An 18,458-nucleotide genomic window follows, 5' to 3' on the forward strand; every position below is an offset into this window, starting at 1 on the left:
TATCAGTTTCTTAATTAGTCATCTAAAGCTGAGCTTGGCGGAGCTGCGTTGAGCTCGGCGGAGGAACACGGAGAGCTATTCTGTACTTTTATTTTGTTTACCTCTCTTGTTGCATAATTTATTAGTACAAACCACGATACTTTTAACGATGTTTAAATACTGCTGTGGGCATTTCTTGCTGAAAGACTTTCATATGGCAACAAATGTTTTTGTGAAATGTTTTTTTAATTCTTTTTAATATATTCAAATATACTGTTCACATTTTTTGCTGAAAGTGTAAAGATATTATTGTAAGCCTGGTAACATTTTGTGAGAAGCAATAACAAGCATCAGTACTGTAAAACTCCTCAGATTTGTCACATCACTTTTGTCGCAAGGTCTCGCTGCCGGCACAGCGCGGATCAGACACTTCATTCGCTGAGCAGGTGCTGAATCTCTGCTGGAGCTTTCAGCCAGCGCAAACACATGGGCAGCTCTTTGTCATATCGTGGGCTTCAACCTCTCTGTCAGCTTTAGCTGGCCAGATACAAGCATGGAGAACTGTGATCCGCTGATTTCCACTGGCCCGTTCCAAAAAGAACACGATTTGGGGGCTCCTCTGATTTGTAGCTTCCAACAGGTTTGGACTTACCCTCACTTCCAAAATGGCATTTCAGAGGGTGAGTTTGCCCATCTGAAAAGCTGATGGTACAGAATCCAATTCCTGATGGCCAAATTCAAGGTAGCTCAGGAGAAACACAGAACTCTACAAGTTTGAAGGGACCTCTGAGGGCCATTTAATCCAACTCCCCTGCAGTGAACATGGACACCACATCTAGATCAGGTTGCCCAGGACCTGGTCCAGCCTTACCTTGAAAGTCTCCAGGGACGGGGCATCAACCACATCTCTGGGCAACCTGCACCAGTGCCTGCCCACCCTCGCTGTGGAAGATTTTTTTCCATATACCCAAAGCTCTACAGGTTACAAGAAATAAAACCATTTTGGGAAATGGTGCTGTAATGCTTAAAAGCAGGTAGAGAGTCTCAACAACAGAAATATGTAGTAGGGTTATGAAAATAGCGTGTAACTATACTATTAATATATTAAGTTAACATGTGCCTTGCCAGTGAAATGCATCCCGTTATATAGCCCTTCTCCCAACACACGTTATCCTCTCTCCTACTTATTTCCTGATTGAGCATCCTAGACTCACAGTCTTCTCAACACACTAAGGAGCATCTCCATATTAGATATGTTACCATCCTGTTGTTTTTAAGGATATATATCTCATATTTTTTTGTGGAGATGATAGGAGGGCAATACTTGGTAAGGTTATTACATTTCTTCTACAGATTAAAGTTATGGCATTTGTTCTGCCTTGTGCTAGAGGTTAAGATGTCACAATTGTTATGTCCTGTGCAGATGCGCCTTACCTTGGATTAGCCAGAATGCTCCAGTTTCTGCTTCTAAGCAAAATATTTGCTGCAACTCAGTGTGAAAAGCAGCCTATGCAGTCATTTTGTAACAAGGCTATAAGTTTAGTAAGGGCCTATACTTTGATATTAGAACTCCTAATGCAAACAGACAATATCTAATCTCACACCATTATCATGGGGAGTGGAGCGCAGAGCCCACTGGATTTAAGATACCTAATCTGAGGTGCCAACGTTTAGATCTGCTCACTGAGATCATTTCCAGTCAGGGAGGTTCCATCCGGGGTTTCAGATGAGCTCTGACGTGCTGAATTCAGACAAGAGTTTTTGAGAAGAGACCAAAGAGAAGAGACAGATGGAGTTAGAAAGATGACAGACAACACGTAAAACTGAGTTTATTGCAACCCAAAAGGTTCAGGAAACCAAACAAACCGGTCTGTGTCAGGAAAAAGACACAAGTGAGGAAGCAAATGGTCAGTGAGTGCATGTTTTTACATTCATGCTTCTCTCCCCGGCTCAGATACCTGCTGGGGTGCCCGTGTACATGGCATGCAGGGCCTGTTGCTGCAGGATGCTCTGTGGCCATGCTGCAGAAGACACTCAGCACGGGGCATCACAGCAGCAGTGATGCAGATCACCAGGACACCCACATGAATGTTTCAGTCTTTCTCTTCCCCCCTCATTTAGTTGGTAATGAGCAAAAGAAAAAGAGAGTAAAAAGCAGATGAAGTGTGGACACGGCAGTGCTCTCTGTTCAGTTTAAGGGCTGTAGGTATTTTTCATCTCAGCATTTTAACACAAGAGACTTTTAACCACTGTCTTAAACCACAGTAAAATGACTATTAAAGATCACTCCATTGTGAACATTTTCAAATGAAACTAGATTTCCCTAAACAAAACCTTTGCTCAAATACTTCCCTGCTAAGTGGCTGCATAAAGTGTGATTCCAGTCTTGCTGCGTGTGCATGCAGACACGAGTGCTTTCATTTCAGTATCCTTATAACTGATGAAGTCGTTTATATCACCAGCACATCACATCCAGCACATCTGTGGGAGGGCTGCCCTGTCAGGATGCAGTGCATCAGACCAAGAGAGATGTGACACAGTGTAAGTGTTGGAGAAAGCAAGCAGATATTCAGGTCAGTAGGAGCTGTGGGCTGTCTTGCCTTTTTGCAGACCCCTGACAGGAAGCAAAACAAAATGGTCCTCCCCCTCCTCCTCCTTCTCTCCCTCCTCCTCCTGCTGACACACACAGGAACTCAGCCCCAGCACCACCCTTTGCTGACAATCCCCCAGGCTTCCCAAGCTTACAGGGCCCATCAGTCAATGAACTGTACGAGTTCAAACCACCATAAAAACATTACAGAATCCCTGCTCTGAGGAGCTGAGCCCCAACCTCCCACAGTGATTTTCTAATTCAAAATTCAGCCCTTTCTACAAATCACTTTTTAGGATCACTGCAGGCTGAGGCCCTCTGGGTGCTGCTTTGCTGCCCCAAGCAGGGATTGCAGCAGGTGGGAGGGAGGGGAAGATGGGCTGGAGGACATTCGTAGATCTGTTGCATCTCAAAGGGGCATTCAGCATGGAGAGTGACCCCATATGCTATGCTGGGAGGCCAGCAGCTCCAAGGGCTCTGCCAGCAGCCCCACAACATCTGACAGCGCTGGGAGCCCAGAGCTGGAGCATTGCTGGGTCTGGTGGCTGCAGGGAACTGATGAGCAATTGCATTTCTGACCAGCTGAGCTTCCCTTTTGTGGTCTTTACAGCCTTGTGAAACTCAAGGAAAGGCTCTGCATCCTGCTCAAGTGTCATGTCAGCCAAAGAAATTGCTGACCAAGTGCATGAGCATCATTTTGGCTGTGATTTTGTTGGAGAAGGAGCCTGCATTTCTGCTCGGTGCTGGTAGAGCTGAGCCCATGGCACCAGGCCTTGGTGTGCCAGACAGCGTCTGTGGGGTCAGGGGAAGTCCAAGGGCGGGGGGTGTTCAGATATGAGCCCGATTCACTCAGTGCAGAGAGGCCACTGATCATCTCAGAGGCCCTTTCTGAGGAATGAATGAACATCCCCTGAGCTGCGGCCTACAAGCAAGGCAAGGCCTGAGGCTGCACATGGCTCCGTGCTGTCCTCGGGGCAGCCAGAAGACGCATTTCCCATCAACAGCATAGTTAGAAGAAATAATTAAATATATAAACAAATAAATAAAGGGATTTTCTTCCTTTTAAACAGTGCTCTTTCTTAGTAGACATCACTTTCTGCGTAGTAGTCCTTTCCCAGGCACCACCGAAGCATGTCACACACCCAGCTCAACTGCACAGTAATTCAGACCTATTTTTAGGTACCTCTCTGGGGCAAATCCAGCTCTCCTTGGAGCTTTACAGCAGCTCAGCTTGCACTGCCTGGCAGCAAACAGCAGCTGGCTGGTGGCTGTGTGAGCATGCACACATCCTGCCCTTCTGGCACAGCACGTGCCCCCTCACTCCCTTTCTCCCTGAGTCCTCAGCCTTTCTTCTGTATCATCTTTAATTACTCATCTCTTTTAATGTGAAAATCTACTGCACAGCAGCCTCTGTGTTTAATTCCAGCCCATCTCTCAGTGCTCGGCCACCAGCCCCAGGGAGCAGCAGAGGGAGCAGCAATTCCTGCTCTCTGGGTTTGCTCTGGGTTCTCCCTTTCCAGTTTGGAACCTCCAGCAGCCCATCAGCTCTTTGTGAAGGAGCACTGCTCAGCATATAGAAAGTACTTCTATAGTCCTTTTGGCTTCTGTAAATCTGTTCCACTAAGAAAGAAAGAAAGAAAGAAAGAAAGAAAGAAAGAAAGAAAAAAAGAGAGAGAGAGAGAGAAAGAAAGAAAGAAAGAAAGAAAGAAAGAAAGAAAGAAAGAAAGAAAGAAAGAAAGAAAGAAAGAAAGAAAGAAAGAAAGAAAGAAAGAAAGAAAGAAAGAAAGAAAGAAAGAAAGAAAGAAAGAAAGAAAGAAAGAAAGAAAGGAAGGAAGGAAGGAAAGAAAGAAAGAAAGAAAGAAAGAAAGAAAGAAAGAAAGAAAGAAAGAAAGAAAGAAAGAAAGAAAGAAAGAAAGAAAGAAAGAAAGAAAGAAAGAAAGAAAGAAAGAAAGAAAGAAAGAAAGAAAGAAAGAAAGAAAGAAAGAAAGAAAGAAAGAAAGAAAGAAAGAAAGAAAGAAAGAAAGAAAGAAAGAAAGAAAGAAAGAAAGAAATGAAAATAAAAGAGGCTTTTTTTTTTTTTTATGTGGTTTTGGGAGGTCTGAGGCAGTTTGGTTTGGTGTGTTGTTGTTGTTTGGGGGTTTTAAACATCTCCTTCTTCAAATTAACACAAGGCTTTTTTTTTTTTTTTTAAATCTCAAATGGATGCTCCTTTCCACATGCAATTGAATTTCCTTGACATGAAACAATGAAGGAAGGGCCTTTGTAGTTTTCATACATACATACATCGCCCTCCATAATTTGATTAATGACAGCATTTGGAAAGCATACATAGTTTGCATATGTGCACTCTGTGAGGCTAAAATTGGCCCCTAACTACTGGTGACAAATCCCAAACATATTTCACATCCTCATTTAAGAGCTGGAAAAGCAAACAAGCCCTGAGCTGGGCTGATTACTCCACCTAAAGGAAGCAGGAGGCACAAAACTGCCTATGGAAAATAAAGAGCCGGAGTTAAAATAATAATGAAAAAAACACCAATAAAAGGAGAAATAATGCCTTGGAGCAATACCCACTCACTGCTGCAGTGTCACACATGGACACAATGTCACACACACATCTTGCTGCTGGGCTGAACGAGTAACATTCGCAGTCTTGGGTAAATCACTGACTCGTGTAAGAGCAGAAAACTTTGGATAGAAAAATAATAAAAGAGATTTTAAATATTTCAATTATACACTGATTATTTTCCTCTAACCAGATACTAATTCCCACAGACAGACACAGGGAAATTGCTTCCCAGTGCCCCTCCTGCTGCCTTGATGCCACGACTGAGTTCCAGGACAATCCTTCCCCCAAATGCCCCTTTTGCTGGGCGTTGCCACCAACTGGGGCTGTGCAGTGATCTGTGGGGTAAATTGTGTCTGTAATCCTCCCTCTAGGTACAATCACCTTATCCCATCCACCCTGGGCACAGGATTATGATGGTTATGGGGTTGGGGTGAGGGGCAGGCAGGGCCATGGGGGAGACTGAGGGGGTCACACAGAAGCTGGCATGAAAACCAACACTTGATGGACACAGTCCTGGAGGGCTGCTGGCTCTGAACAAGCTGCCAAAACCCATCGCTGTGCCCAGAGCTGTGGTTCAACACCCAGATCCTTGCATGGATCCACCCACTCACCCTCCGTCAGGCAGCAGCAGGTCACAGAGAGTCCAGACACGTTCACCCCATCCACAGCCCTGTGCATGCCCACCCTGGGGCAATGGGCCACAATTAACACACACACGTTCAGCGAGATGCTTTTTCATTATTTTTTTTTAAATACATTTATTACCCAATGTTAACACATTAAATGACTCTATATATTGCTAGTCAGAGCAGCTTACAAAATGCCAGAATGCATCATAAACTGGACAGCCACAATGAATAATTACAATGTGCATAGTGGCTAAGCTCAACACTTTAATATAGCTTTATGATTTGCAGAAAAAAAAAAAATTAATTTTAAATCATGATTCCTAAAACAATCAATTGTAATTTTACCTAAAACTGATACAAAACCAGGCCACAATCTTTTTTTTTTTTTGTTTTGTTTTGTTTTTTTTTTCTTTAAAACACACAGTTTTCACGCTGTAGTAACTTGGAAATGTGCAACCGTGTCAACAGAGACAAAAAAGCCAAAGTAACACGAATCTTACTTTCATGCAGCTATCAGTTAAATATTACATATTCTGGAATGATTTTACACCAAAAAATATTTCCACAATAACTTGCTTTCATAGGGGTGGATCGAAGTTTTGGAACTCGTAAAGTAATCGAACAGGATTGATTTTTAGTTGTGAAGTGTCTTACAGTCACAACACAGAGGCGACAAAAGTTAATTACACATTAATCAGGCAATAATGTAGCTGTGGTAATACAAGTTACCATCTACGTACTATTATGTCCTCCCATCCGCTAACCGCTCAACTTCCACAAGGTGTTGGGTGCTGTTTGGCAGTATCAAGTCAATTAACTTCTATCACCGCTGTCAGTAAAAAAAAGATCAGGATTCCAATGGCAGTTCACAGAAGTCTTAGTTGTTGTTTTCACCTTTACAATGACCCTGACAAATCCTAGAGAAAACTTTTTTAAAAGGCTTCCCTCCTGATTCCTCAGCTTCCATCGTTCCATCATGTAATTGCTTTCAATAAATATCAAAGATCTAAATAAATATTTACAAATTATTCCTCTAACTCCTCAAAAAAGAAAATAATAGCGGGATGGTTAATGGGCGTCCAACTTGGTCTAAGACCAGCCTTGGAAAGAAGAAACTAAAATGCGGAGACGCTCAAAAAGAAAAGCTGTTTAAGTAAGCTTTACATCTATTTAAAAACTTGTCTCTGAACATGGATGCAATTCATATATCTATATATAAAACAAACAAAAAAAAGAAAAATCATTTTTTTCAACTATCGATCCATTCCTATTGGTAATGCTTCTTAATCCAGACATTCCGCAAAATACAGACTTTTTACAAATCACGGCATCTTTAATACAAGAAAAATTAACATGCATTATTCTTCATTCTGAATACAGTGATGGAGCTCATTATTAGGCAATGACCCATTACTACAAACATAACGGCTTCTGTGAAACGTTAAGTGCTTTTTCTCCTTTCCATATCGAGTTACAATGGACCAGGTGACACCAGACCATAGGCAGTCAGATGATGACATTGGATTGGGGAGGCTGAGGGGGGGGGCACGCTAACAAAATTTGTAAGCCTCATAATCCCACATATGAATAAAGGTAGTTGGTTTTTTGTTGTTGTCGTTGCTGTCGATTGGGTTTTGTTTTATTTTTTTTTGGCTTTCCTTATTCTTGTTACAAGCACTCATGTCAGGACAAAGATGAAATGTGCAAACTTCAAAATTTAAATATTCATTTTTCTCTAAGATCCAGCTCAGTAAAAGATTACCCCAGTTCCCTGTGATTTTCAACTACAAGATCAAAGCTAATATTTTGTTATAAAAGTTATATATTGAAAAGAAATAATGAAAATAAAACACAGTTGGGAAATATTTAAGAAAAAATACGCAGGAGTAGCACCTGCTGTGTCAACCCTGTTCCCTAAATTCAATCATGTACCCACTGGTATAACCAATAGATAATGCCTTTAAACAGTAAAATTAAGCTGAACAAAACCAGCTCAACAAGGTTAAGAAATAAATGTTACATCAAGGTAGTATGCTTCGTTTTGCTGAAACAGTTCTAAAGTTCTTACACTCAGATCTAGTTTTTACATGTTCCTTTTGTTCAACTCGCATGGTTTGTTTCTAGATCTGCTGTTTTTAAAGGTTAAAATCTCTGTAAAACCTAAAAATGCTTTAAAATTTGCTGAAAATGCAACAAATCCTCTAGTTTAAAATTAGTTAAAGTAACCTGCTCCCAGAGATGTTCAATTCATTCCGCTGGCAAAATTTTGGAGGAGCACTGAACAGAAGATTGAAATTACTGTGCAAAATTTCTTTTACGAAAAGTGTTTAAAGGCTGGTGCAAAATGGGAAGCAAATTCTAAACAATTTTGGCTTCTTGGAAACAAAAACCGCTGTGTCTGAGAATAGCAATCATCGGGGTGATGTTCTCGCGGAGGAACAGCTCTTTCATCTTTTCCTGCGGCAGGTACGTTTGTGTTCAGCATGCCAGTGCTCCTGCTGACACTTGATGGAGCAGTAGGAAGTGTTCCAGCAGCAGTGGTACATGGCCTCCTCTTCACAGTTGTAGCACTGGAGAGAACAAACGAGACAAGATTACAGCCCTCGCAGGATCCATCCTCACTGCCCAGAAGCGTTCTCACCTGCTCATAGGAGTTTTCAGCCACACGATACCTTTTACTCTACATTGGTATCATGGCATCCTGATCTGCATCCTAAAAGCTATGACAAAAATTAATAATCCTGGCGTGAACGCATGCTGTCCAAACATGAAGATCTGCCTTCCTGAGGTCTTGTTACAAGCCCAACCCATCTAGGAGCTGCTGGGGGAGATTCTCTTGGGCTAAGAGTAATCAATCACAGAATCACAAAACGGCTTGGGTTGGGTTGAAGGGACCTCAGAGATCATATAGTTCAACCCCCTGCCATAAGCAGGGTCCCATCCAGCCTGGCCTTCATGCCTCCAAGGATAGGTCATATACAGCTTCTCTGGGAAACCTGTGCCAGCGCTTCACCACCCTCCCAGTGAAAAATGTCCCCAATACTTAACCTAAATCTCCCCTCTTTTAGTTTAAAACAATTCCCCAGCTCCTATCACTATCTACCCATGGTTTTAAACTGAGACAGGGGAGGTTTAGGATAGATATTAGGAGGACGTTTTTCACACAGAGGATGGTGACACACTAGAAAACGTTGCCCAAGGAGGCTGTGGATGCCTCATCCCTGGAGGCATTCAAGGCCAGGCTGGATGTGGCTCTGGGCAGCCTGGTCTGGTGGTGGGTGACCCTTTCAACTGCAGGGGGGTTGAAACCAGATGATCACTGTGGACCTTTTCAACCTATGATTCTATGAAAAAGTCGATTCCCCTCCAGCTTATTCTCTCCCTTTAAGTATTAGAAATCCCCAAAGGCACAACAAGAACATTACTGGAGAAAAGAATAATTCCCTACATCATGGTTTGTCAAAGACCATTTGGTGTAGGCCTGCAAGAAGGCTGCCATCACTGGGATGTCTGTTGATTGCCAGAGTGCAGCAAATGGTGACAAGACCTCCTGCTACAACAGCGCTACTGCAAGACAGTGCCTTTAGCTTCATGCCTTTCTGAAACCAGAGAAAGCCTGGAGAATAACCAGTGGTTCCATGATCCTGCCCTTTGTCTTCTTGTCTTTCTGAATTTGTCATACTCAAAATCAGAGAATATCTGTAAGAATTCAGCCTGGAACACCTCTTGTATGATGGGGACCAGAGGGGGAAATGTGCAGATTGCTCTCAAACCACAGAGTAACACACGCTGTGCTCTCAGCGTACTGTCTAACTACAGCACTGTTAATGAAGCGAGAGAACCACAAAGGAAATAAAACCCAATTGTTTTAAAACAAAATAAAAATGCAACAACTTTACACACTCCTATTGTTGCACAAAAGTTGCCTTTCACATCAACTAAACCACTATCTATTTATTTATATCACCAGTAAAGGGACTGCTGCAGCTGCATGAGAAGGTGACTTCTCCACTCCATTTTCTATTTGTATATTAGCTCCAGGGAAGTTTATTTGTAGAAAAATCTGCAAAGGAGCATTCTCTCAAGGCCTGCTTTCGTGGCTTTTCAAGTTGCTGGCTCCCCATGAACCTATGGGAGCCATTAGAATCATCTGCTGGAACGTGCAGGGAACAGCTGTGTCTCCCCATTGCATTCAGCACAGGCCTCAGCCCCAAGCTTCACATCTGCTCACTTGGAGAGATCAAAAACGCTAAGACAGGAGAGGACAACCAGTTTGCAGACACTGCAGCTCCCTTTACATATGTTGGCCATAAGTGTGGGATGTAAATCTCCCCTTACAAAAGGGAAATAAAGTGTCATCTAAGCTGGTACCAGCACATGTGGCAGAGAAGGCAAAATGCCAGCTGGCCTCAGGCCTCCTTTCCTTTGTATTTTCCACTTCTTAAACACTATTAATCATTTGGGGTTTTGATTGTACTCATCACAGACAAACATAGTCACTTAAAAACAACCTGCTGCAAGTTAGAATAAATATACAGGTAAGCATTGCTGAGAGAGTCAGAGGTTAAAGATGAACTATACACCACTTTAAATGATGCTTATATGCAAATGAAATAACCAGAAGAAAATAAAAAAGGAACAAAACAACTGTGGCACCGTGGCCTGAGTTCTGTAGGTCATCACACTGCATCAACTCATGGCTCTCTGCCTTTCCATTTCTTCCTTTCATCTGCTGTTCACTTGAGGTATCTGTATTGATTCTGCTTTTTTTGAAGGTATGAATGGAAATCTGGCTAAGCCAAGGGGACAGTGAGCAACACAGAATGTGGTTCTTTATGAAGGTGTGGGGCAGCATGTCTGCTCGTGTGCCTGTCAAGCACCAGCAAAGCAATCACTTCATTCTGACCACACTATTTTCTAAATCTAGGAAAAATACAAGTACAGTATGAATAGTAACAGCTGCATTCCCAAACCCAGACATCTGCATTACGCAAAACCAGAGGCCTCTGGTTCTAATTAAAAAGCAAAGCCACCAAAACTCATTTAGTATGTGTTAATTACATGAGATTTTAGTAAGGAGGCATCATTATTATAATAGCAGCATACAACAGTGGTACTACACACCAGGGACTGTCATTAGTGCCACAGAAAGAAAAATCACTGGGGAGTTGTGTAATTGGACCAGCTCCAGCTGCCTGAGGCTGCGTGTTGGCAGGCAGATCCATCAGCCTGAATGCAAAGGTGTTTATCCTTCCCCTCCCTCCCAGCACATGAAAACCAGCTGCCTGCACGATGCATTCATTTAAGGTGGTGACTGACAGCTCTGGGCCCACAGGAGAAGGTGAAGCTGTCAAATGCTCTTTATATCTTTAATTGTCTTGCTTGGAAAGAGGCATTAAGCACATGATCCTAAGATGCAGAGATGTGGTGCCATGGCACTCTGATGAGGCTAAAGGACAGTGTAGAGACACATTGGAACAGACAAATAGAAACCTCAGGAGTGTCTTCCATAAATTCTACCATCAAAAAGAAACAATCCAAACCAGCTCCAGCTAAAAGCCCAGACTCACAATCCAGTTACTGTGACTGAATTACAGCTTATCAGCTGAGTGGTGGCAATGGTTCACATGTGCGCTTGTAAGGTCCCACAGAACAGAGCTAATTTGACACAGTTTTATGGTGGGAAAAGCCAACTCAGTTTCCCTTTCAAGTGCCACAAGCAAAAGCATGCAGGCACCAGGGGCTGGTGACTCATTACAGGCAGCAACTTGATCGAGTCTGAGACCTAAATAACTTCTTGGGTCTGCAGAGAGAGGTACACAGGGAGAGATTTGCTCACTGATGGAGAACCAAGCGCTGCAGCATCGTCACACCTACAGTACATCTCTACCAGGAATCAAAATGAAAACGCTGCAAGAGCTTAAAAGGAATTCTCTGTAAAAAGAAAACCCCAAACTTGCAGCTGTTACAGGCATCAATCTATTGTCTCGCTTTAATATCTCCTTCAGCCCCCTGCAGAACACAGCTGTCCCCGCAGGGCCCACCGTTTCATCCATCAAGGCTAACGAGGCTGAGCCCAGACAAACACAGCCCTCTGCAGAGGAAGGAACGTGGGTGCAGTGCCGGGTAGCGGTGGCCGTCCCTCGCTCAGAGCGTTGTGCCATCTTGTGGCAACATTGCTCTGCCACAGCTGGCAAAATCAGAGCTCCAAGGTATGTGAGTGGGAAAAAAAGGGAGGGAAATATATTTGAGAAAGCATGTCTTAAATACACAAGAACATAAAACAGCTGCAGAAAAAGCTTTGGGAGGAAAAGGCCAAAATGACATCAAAACAAAGATTTCTAGAAGGGAACTCCAAATGCATACAGGCCTTGAGATCAAAGGAGTGGGAGCATAACGCAAAATTTGTTCGATATGAAGTACAACTACACATTGTTCAGCAATATTTAGCAACATCTGGCTGGGCTATGGAAGATGGTTCTGTTAACAGTACCTAAATAAGATGGAAAGAAACCAGAATCTGGAGTTCAAATGTGGGGGTGAAGGAAATCCAGAAGCTCAAACCTTGAAGATGAGAGAAGTGAAAAAGCAACACAGGTAGAAGTAAGGAAGAGAATGCCTACAACTGGCCTGCAGGCTGCATTATACATTACCAGTGATTGTCTGCTAGTAAATTTTTGGGACTTACCCACTGCTTCTTCTTGGTCTGGGAAATCAGCTGCTTGTGCTGGCCTGCTAACTTCTTAATTTCTTCTAAAAATTCTTCTTTACATTTCTCCTTTACTTGCTTACATTTTCTGTCCATCTCTCCTTGTGCATTGGCCACGGCTTTATTGACAGCCTGCCTCTTCTCTTCTTCCATCTCTGTACGCAGCTGCCATAAGAAAGTAAGTCAGCAAAGTAAGTCAGTCTTTTCTAAACCGATATGTTCATATAACTCCACAGTAAGAGCATGAAGGAAAGTACAAAGTGTAACATCTCTAAGTTCAATCAGAGGTACCATTTTGTTATTCATTGTCAGAGGAATTCCTCTGCCCTTGTATGAATAGCTAGAGGTGTGTTGTCTTAGCCCTACAAGATTAACGCCTAAACTCTCTACGTTCATTCCACAGTCCTTCCTCCCGGGGTAAATTCATTGTTTTCTTGAGACAGATACTTAAGTGAGGTCAGATGAACCATCCTCTGATTTGTCCTGTTTCCTCCAGCCAAAAGTGACCAGCTCAAACTTAGATAACAAATTTGTAAATGTTACTGTTAGACAAGAAAACTGAAACAAATTTCAGCCAACCTCTTTAATGTTTAGGTCAGAGGTTTGTCAGGAGAAGAACTGTTTATGAATAGCATTTAAACAATGACATTGTTTACAAACACCCTTGACAATGCAGACAAAGAAAAGCTTTGGAAATGGATAATCATGAATGAACAATCAGTTTCACTTTTGGATCACAAACTGATTTTACTGGACTAGAATCAAAAACAGCAAGAGCTTTCTACTGAAACCAAGGCTGGTTGGTAAAGAAGTAGTCAGAAAAGCAATATTGAAGACTATTCTTATGTGGTCTCTTTGAAAAAGGTTTTTTACCAACTTTCTAATGGGTGGATGTTACTAAAGTAGAAAAGAATGTAGAAAAAAAATCCGAATCCCTCTCCTCCTCTCCTCAAACCAAGGTGTAGGTGGTGTTTGACAAGTGTTACCTTTTCCACTGCCTCTCGCACAACTCTCTCAGTTTCTCTTTTGTGATCAGCTTTCATCCTGTCCTTGAAATCGTTAAAGATTTTGGTGTATTTGTCATGGCACATGTTCTGACACACTCCATCATTATTGGTCTGGGTGCTCCGGTGCAGCATTTTCGGAGAAGAGGCACTTAACTTCTTGGTCTGTGTTGAGACTGAAACTTTCTCAATGGGCTGAGGCATTGTGGGAATTTCCTGGCTTGAACTTACTGCTTCAGTTTCAGGTTCCGGCTCCTACAAAGAAAGAACAAACTTGCAAATCCAGGTATCAAAACAGAACAAGTTAACTCTCAAATCTCCCTGGAGAAAAAAATCTTATCTATCTCACTAACAGCAGCACAACTAACATGAAAGGTGTTTGCTGACACTGGGCAGATGGGCTTTCTGGGGAGGCTTTTCTGACCTCAGCTAGGAGCTCTCCTGAAGGAAGCCACATTCACCACCCTCACTTCCCTAAAAGTACCATCGACCTCAACAAAAAGTACCATCTCCCCAAAAGTACCACACCAGATCACTGAAGGCCCAGTGGCACCAGTGAAGGGTTACTGCAGGCTTTTCCCCCTGCCATTCTTCCTCAAGAGACAGTGTGGCCACAGTGCCTCAACTTCTTTGGCAAACCCAGGGTGCAACAGACTCTGCTGGAGACTGCAATATTCCATTTATTTCATAGGACTGCTGCAAGGATTGATTAGTACTTCAAAGGCGCTTTGAAGATGAAAGACTAATGAGCATCTAAGTCTTGACTCCAATATTATAGAACTTGGATGACCACAGAAGGTTTCTGTAATTACACAATTATCAGGGAAGAAATCATAGTTTCTGTAATGTACTGTACTGAATTGGGACTAATGCTAGATTTATGATTGCCTACGCAACTGCCCCCTTGTGTACAAGGATAATAATACAGTTCTCTAGTTCCATGACCACGGGTTAATGTTTCCTCAACTTCATTCAGTTTGTGAGGTGGATAGATAAGAAAGGAAGTTCCATGGACAAGTCTGGTTATGGTGTTTTACAAACTTAATACTATTGATCTTGCAAAATACTTCTGAATTGTTTTTGCTGTAGATTTACTTAGCTAGTAGAATTGGCTCTATAAAAATAATGTAGACTGACACTGGATTTATTCATGATACAGAATATCACCATAATGACACCAGTGGCTTGAATCTGGCCCATACGACTATGTTTGTTAGCAAGGAGAGCAAAGCTACAGGGCTGGAACTTCTATGATTAATATTACGAAATCAGTAAAAAGTGAAAGAATCCAAAGGTGCACCTTAGAGAACTTCAGACTTTTTGTACGTTGCTATCTCTGCAAACATGGAATTGAGGTTACTCACTTCTTTCTTAAGTTCCATACTCTGGTTACGTCGTCCTTTCTTTGCTCTTGGTTCCTGAGTAACCTTCAGCTGTGAACAGTATGAAAAGAACACTGAATCATTCCAAGCAACAGTTCATATGAGTAGCATTCATTGTAACACGAATGATGTGTGTCTTCTTGGTGTTTATTTGCAATTACTTAATTTAGCAAACAGAAAGTTGAGCATGGTTCTTAAATAACAAGCACACACAGTAAACTTGCTCTATTATCAGTGACAACTACAGCCTGATAAAGGAACAAAACTCACAAACGTTCTAAAATTCAGTATGTATTTTCTAAAATATCTTTAATCATTCTTTGCTTCATTTCACATTCAAATGCTTGTTTTCTGGAATATTCTGATATCAGCAACTCATAATTAGGTTGCGGATCTTGATGAAGCCAGAAAGCAACAACTTTCATAAAGAAAACAAGCATAAAGAAAAGCAGTAAGATTATTGAGACTTGCTTTAATGGATAATTATTGTATACATGAAGGGTTATCAGTATATTGTGCCTGAAAAATCCCAGTCTCTAGCAAATAAAGAATTAAGATCTAAGTGAATGGTGTATCATCTTACAGTGAAGTCTTTGAAGCATCCAGTACTATCTAGCATCAATGCAAGAATATTGCAGATTACTTCAGAGCTCTGAGTTTGATTCTTATGTTCCTCTGTTTGGAAACCAGTGAAGGAGGTACAAGCATTAAATAAGTGAGGGATGAACAAGTGAGATGGGATAGAAAATATGCAAATAGACACTTCAGTACCTGAAAAACTGGGGAAACTGTTACCTGTCATCATTTTTGTGACTGTTTTCTTGTTTCATTCTATGCTGTTGCATGACTGTATATACAGCCATATCACATTAAATAAAAGGGGCTACAAAGGCTCAGTTAGGTAAACCAAGCAAAAAAGTAAACATCTTTGGTAAGACACATCCCCATAAAGCAATATCCAGTTCTATTGAGCCATATGTTTACAGCCACAAATCAGATGACAGACCTGTTCAACTACAGGGTGGAGAAGAGGGTCAAAACACACCCATCTTTTAAAATACAGATTCAGAGAGAGGTTGGTGGTTTCAAATGAGGAAAGAAGATGATGCCAGGGAAGAGGCTGCCAAAATGCGGTGCGGCATCCTGCAAGCTATGAAAAACTTCCTGCCAAGTCAGGGATTGCAAATATATAACACTCCCTTGGAGTGTTTGATAAGGGAATTTCCAGTGCAAAGGTTTCTATCCTGTCCCTCAGATTTGTTAAAGCAGTGTAATTTTTCTTGTTTTGCAGAATTATTTTGGAATTACTTTAATTAGTTGCTGGTCACATGCTCCTGATGTTCAGTGTTTGCACCTAACTTTACTTGGACTTTCTAATAGAGTCAAGGTTGGTGTCAGGAATTGGTAACCCCGAATACAGTCCAGAGTGAATGCGCTCCAGCTGTGAAAAGGCTGAACAGATACAGGGATGAGAGTTCAGCTTGATGAGAGTTCAGGAAGGCAGTGCTGCCATCCATGATATTTAACTTGAACATGTCCACTTAACTTTAAAAATCTTGGACTGTTCTCATCCAGGTGCTGTAGATGACAAACATTCTGAAACTTCTCAGACGTCATCCAAGAAAAAGGGGAAGAGAAATAATTTATATTCTTGCTAACACTAAGCTACAAAATGTGGGGAAAATAAGTCTTTGAATCCTCCTACAGTCACCATAAAACTGCAGACAGAGCACAAGGCTAACTCAAAAGTACATTAATCAAAGGTATGTTTGTACCCCACCCTATAATAAATGTCTCTGGATGCTAACATTGTGGTGGTACTCACCTGCTCATTGCTGGTGGAGGAGATACTTGACTCTGCCTCCTCTTCCCCTTTATCCTCATTCTTTGATTTCCAGAATCTCCCCTCACGAAGAAATCGCTGGTGCAGTTCCAGCTCATCACAGGCCTTCTTCCACCCCATGCTGCGTTTCACGTGCAGCCGATGGATGTTAACTGTGATATCCTGGATGTTTTCAGAGGGGATCCAGGCCCTATTGAATACACATAGAGGTTGAGAAACACAAAACAGGGATAAGAGATCTTGACTTAAAAAACAGACTTCTAAAGCAGCTTTTCAGAGTGACCAAGAGCTGACAATTCCTATTTATTTAGAATCTTCCTATGCTTAACACATTTGAAAGATGTGACAAATTAGACATTAATGTTATTATAAGCACTTATTAGCTGTGCATGCTGAAAGTCTCTTTTGCTTTTGATGAGATGCGGAAATATCTTTAATGAAGATTCATTTGCTAATTCAGTTTAGCCCTTGACATCTCCTAAAATCAGCAAGGTGTGTACCAAATTCACTTTGAATATAGATACTTTGTGGCCTGGGCTCCTGTCTATCAGGACTGAACTCATACAGAGGCTGTCATGCTCTTTTCGACTGAATTCATACCAGTGATATGGTTCCAAAAGTACTGCAGGAAATCTTGGTATTTCATGCAACAAATTAAAGCACGTTTAAGTTAGATCAAAAGCAATTAAAACAAACAGTTCCATAGAACACTGCTACTGAAACCTCTAGACCTTTTGGGATGCTCCAAAAGATACACTTTCCCAAAAACAATGTGTTAATTTACAAACATTTATATTCCTCTGCTCACATATAGGCACATAAATTAAGCAGGAAAAAACATCAGTACATCCACTGTAGCCACCCTACAATACCCTTCCCAAATGCTGAACAAACAAGTGGATTTGGAAGTCAGAAGTTGTGAAGTTTCCAATGTAAAGAGTTATTCTCTCAAACCGCCAACCAGCTCACAACAGGAATTCGGTCAATGTTCCAGCAGTGAGACAGAAATACTTGGCATGTGTATTATGTTGCTAAAACCAAACCAGAAAAGCACACGGTGTGAATGCTCAGAAGAGGACAGCGCACTAAGTTGGTACTGCTGGTAGTACGAGAGCATTTCTGTCCAATTTGTACTTGGGACTGGATTTGTAGATTGTTACTGCTTTGAAAAAACAGTTATCTGCACAGAAGTTCGTTTGCTTTCTTTAATTAAAATAGCGTTAAGTAACAGCTCTATCAGAACCGTGGAAAGGGAATCTCTGAGCCATTTGGCAACTTCAGATGTGTTAGACTGAGCTTTAAAGTTTCTGAAACAATTGGCTTGAAGTTCGCTGAGCCAGGATTCACACCATGACAGATGAGATAAACTCATTCTAAGCATTGTTTTTAGAAAGCAGCACATGGAATTAATAAATTACCTTTGGTGGTGATGACCAAAAAAGCGAACATCAACTTGATTGTCCTCCTTCTGCATGACTTTGGCTGGCCAAAACCCAAAGCCTTTCATTTTGGCCCAAACCAACTCATGATTGGGTATCTGGAAAAAAATGTTGTATATATTACTGGATATGAAGCATGATATTAATTTCTACCGCAAATATTTTACTGTAGTGCTATGCTAGTTTCTTAAGAATACAGTTGCTGTTTATATCTAATGCTTGTTTTCAATTTTATCTTCTTACAATGAATATTTCTCTGTAAGATTTATTGCTTGAATTATCATCAAAAAAAGACCGTTTATTGAAAACATATA

At 41.6% G+C, this 18,458-nt stretch overlaps 1 protein-coding gene across 12 annotated transcripts in view; it reads right to left on the reverse strand.

Annotated features, from left to right (window-relative positions):
• Nucleotides 1-5,866: 5,866 nt before the first annotated feature.
• ZMYND11 (zinc finger MYND-type containing 11) overlaps nucleotides 5,867-18,458 on the reverse strand; it is a 99,448-nt gene continuing 86,856 nt past the window's right edge. For all 12 annotated transcript variants that reach the window (XM_015853068.3, XM_015853067.3, XM_015853064.3 and 9 more), the window contains 6 exons: nucleotides 18,124-18,242; nucleotides 16,688-16,895; nucleotides 14,845-14,913; nucleotides 13,463-13,735; nucleotides 12,456-12,641; nucleotides 5,867-8,337 (listed from right to left, as the gene is read on the reverse strand). In XM_015853068.3, the coding sequence (XP_015708554.1) occupies nucleotides 8,215-8,337; nucleotides 12,456-12,641; nucleotides 13,463-13,735; nucleotides 14,845-14,913; nucleotides 16,688-16,895; nucleotides 18,124-18,242 (978 nt within the window). In that variant the 3' untranslated portion in view covers nucleotides 5,867-8,214. The remainder of the gene's footprint in view (nucleotides 8,338-12,455; nucleotides 12,642-13,462; nucleotides 13,736-14,844; nucleotides 14,914-16,687; nucleotides 16,896-18,123; nucleotides 18,243-18,458) is intronic.

The sequence above is a fragment of the Coturnix japonica genome, chromosome 2 (assembly GCF_054131305.1).
Source record: "Coturnix japonica strain WE chromosome 2, WE-NBRP24, whole genome shotgun sequence".
NCBI lineage: Eukaryota > Metazoa > Chordata > Aves > Galliformes > Phasianidae > Coturnix > Coturnix japonica.